The sequence below is a fragment of the Corvus brachyrhynchos genome, unplaced genomic scaffold (genome assembly GCF_000691975.1).
Source record: "Corvus brachyrhynchos isolate BGI_N302 unplaced genomic scaffold, ASM69197v1 scaffold211, whole genome shotgun sequence".
Classification (NCBI taxonomy): Eukaryota; Metazoa; Chordata; class Aves; order Passeriformes; family Corvidae; genus Corvus; species Corvus brachyrhynchos.
Window position 1 is genome coordinate 201,760 of NW_008236211.1, and position 2,390 is coordinate 204,149.

Below are 2,390 nucleotides of genomic sequence, written 5' to 3' on the forward strand. Positions count from 1 at the left end.
GAGCTCGCGTTAATGAACTGCTGTCAGTTTGGGAATCCAGGTTATATTCATACACAGAAAGTAGACAACCACATCACCCTCCATAGAAACTAGTGCATGCAAATAACTCTTCCATAGGGACAGGCCGGGGCTATGCGGGAGGAGGGAATCGCTAGTGACGGACAGGGCTAGGGGGGTTAGTAGGAATCTCAACATTTTTACCTCGGAAGCTAAATCAGTGCTTTGTATTAAATTTTTGGCAAACACACCGCGTTGCCATCCTTTCCATTAACACATCACACCATGGAGAAATGCAAATCAAAGCAGCATGCAGGCAAAAAATTAAAGAAAAAGGAAAGAGCGGCAAAGTGAGAAAAAAAATGGCAGCAGGAAGAGTTGGGAACGGCGGGGTCGCCAAGAGGAGACACAGCAGGTTACATGGAGTTTGCTTTTGTTTGCACCACCCTTTGTCCTCGATGCATGACACCAACGTTACAGAAAGCAACCACTACAGAGGTCAGGACTCAATGGCACGGGGGGATGGGATGTCTCCTGCACATGCTTCCACCAGAAAAGAGAAAAGAAAGTGAAAATAAAAGTTCCTTTTTCCACATAAGGCACAGGACAAAGAAACCCCACTCACGGACTCAAGGCGAAAATGAGTTTTTCCTGGCTCTTGCTGATGCATCTAGAGAATATGGTGACTCAAGCACATGATCCATGACAGAAAATTCCACTGTTGTACAAAATCAATTGTTAATTCTAACCTTTATTCTTATACAATTTGCAGAAGAGACTTGAGTATGATTGCTCTGGGGTTTAATGGCAGGAGGGACGGGACTATAATACAACCCAAACGTAGTGGTGAGTTGAGCAGGGACATGGAAATGAAGTCACGGAGATGAATTTCCTATACATGTGTTGAGAAAACTGGAGTAGGCAAAGCTGTCCTAGCCGGAAAACCAAGGGGAGGCAGGAGCTCGTTAAGATGAGGAACAAAAACATTGGTTTCAGGTTAAAAAACGGGCAGAGTGGTTTGTTTTGCAGCGAGAAAAAAGGGGCGGTGGATGGCGATTGGTGAGAGAGGAGAAGGGTCAGCAGCACTTGCTCTTCCAGCCCGCCACCCCACCGCCACTGCTGATATCTACATTTTCACTGTTGGGCTCTTTTACAGGGGTCTGCAAGGAAACAAGTGAACACAGTTAGATGGCTCCGGGAGATTGCCAGGAGAACACTCCGAGCCGGAGAGACGGCGGCTCGTGAGGACTGACACCACCGGACGGAACTGGGAACCAGCTGCGCACAAAGAGCTCCACGGGACGCAGGGGATCCTCCCCCCGCTCCAGCACAAATGTGCAAAACCAATTCAAGGGCTTCTTTTATTTGGTTTGTTTTAAACCAACAACTGGAAAGCTGGGAGAAAACCCAGTGCTTGGACTGCGACCACCCCAAAGTCAACTGGGGGTCAACAGGTCCTGCACACAGAGCCGACGCTGGGTTTGGTGGAGTAAGGAAATCCCAGCCTACAAACACCACCAGCTGAACTCAGATTATGTGAACTCATGACCTCCAAACCCCACAGTTTTTATGGATGAACTGGGCTTGTTCCCAGCCTCTGCTCCCTGCTCCTGGGACAGCCACTCCCGAGGCAGAGGACACACAGGCTCCTCCTTGTCACAGGACGGAACTCGGTGACACCAAAGCCAAACCCACTGAGTGGGTTTGATCCAACACCAACATCCACTTCCAGCTGGTTGGAAACGAACCTAAACCCTCACCACACTTCAGTCTCCACATTCCTTTTTTAACTCTCTTTGAAACAGCCTTGCAAAAGAACACCCAGGATAATTAGAGAGGCCAAAAATGAAGATTTAAGGCCCAAAGGTTGGTATGGTTTGTAGCCTGACCTCCTGTTCACCAAAGGCCAGGGGGTTTCACCCCATCTCTCACACAAAGCTGGACAAAAGCAGATTAAGAAATGTCTGAGGACATCAGTGACAACTGGGTGACATTATCCACAGCATTCACACAGGAGAGAGGAGGAAGACAGGGATGAGACAGGCTCAGGATGGGGTTCACTTGTGTAGGAGCAGCAACACAAATGCCAGGGTTGGCCAATCCCTGTGTCTGGAGCTCCACAGAGTTTCCATGACTTGCTCCTAGGCAGGAATGTTCCAGCACAGGGGTTCCTGTGCACACTGAGCCCTTGGCCATGGGATGCATCCCACGGAAACGGCCCCGGAGCCACGCACGGATCCAGCCCAGCCCAGTCCTGGAACACCACAGTGGCACCCACGGGAAGCTGATGCATCTTCTACTCAGGAAACATGTCAGGGGCACAGATACAGCAACACCCAGCAGCTCTGGGCACAGAGGGGTCTGGTACAGGCCATGGAGGTGGCAGCAGGGCC

At 50.1% G+C, this 2,390-nt stretch overlaps 1 protein-coding gene across 1 annotated transcript in view; it reads right to left on the reverse strand.

Moving 5' to 3' along the window:
• Positions 1 to 728: 728 nt before the first annotated feature.
• The window catches only part of RAB10 (RAB10, member RAS oncogene family), a 14,731-nt gene continuing 13,069 nt past the window's right edge, over positions 729 to 2,390 (reverse strand). The window contains exon 5 of the mRNA XM_017743518.1: positions 729 to 1,157. Within this exon, the coding sequence (XP_017599007.1) occupies positions 1,074 to 1,157 (84 nt within the window). The 3' untranslated portion in view covers positions 729 to 1,073. The remainder of the gene's footprint in view (positions 1,158 to 2,390) is intronic.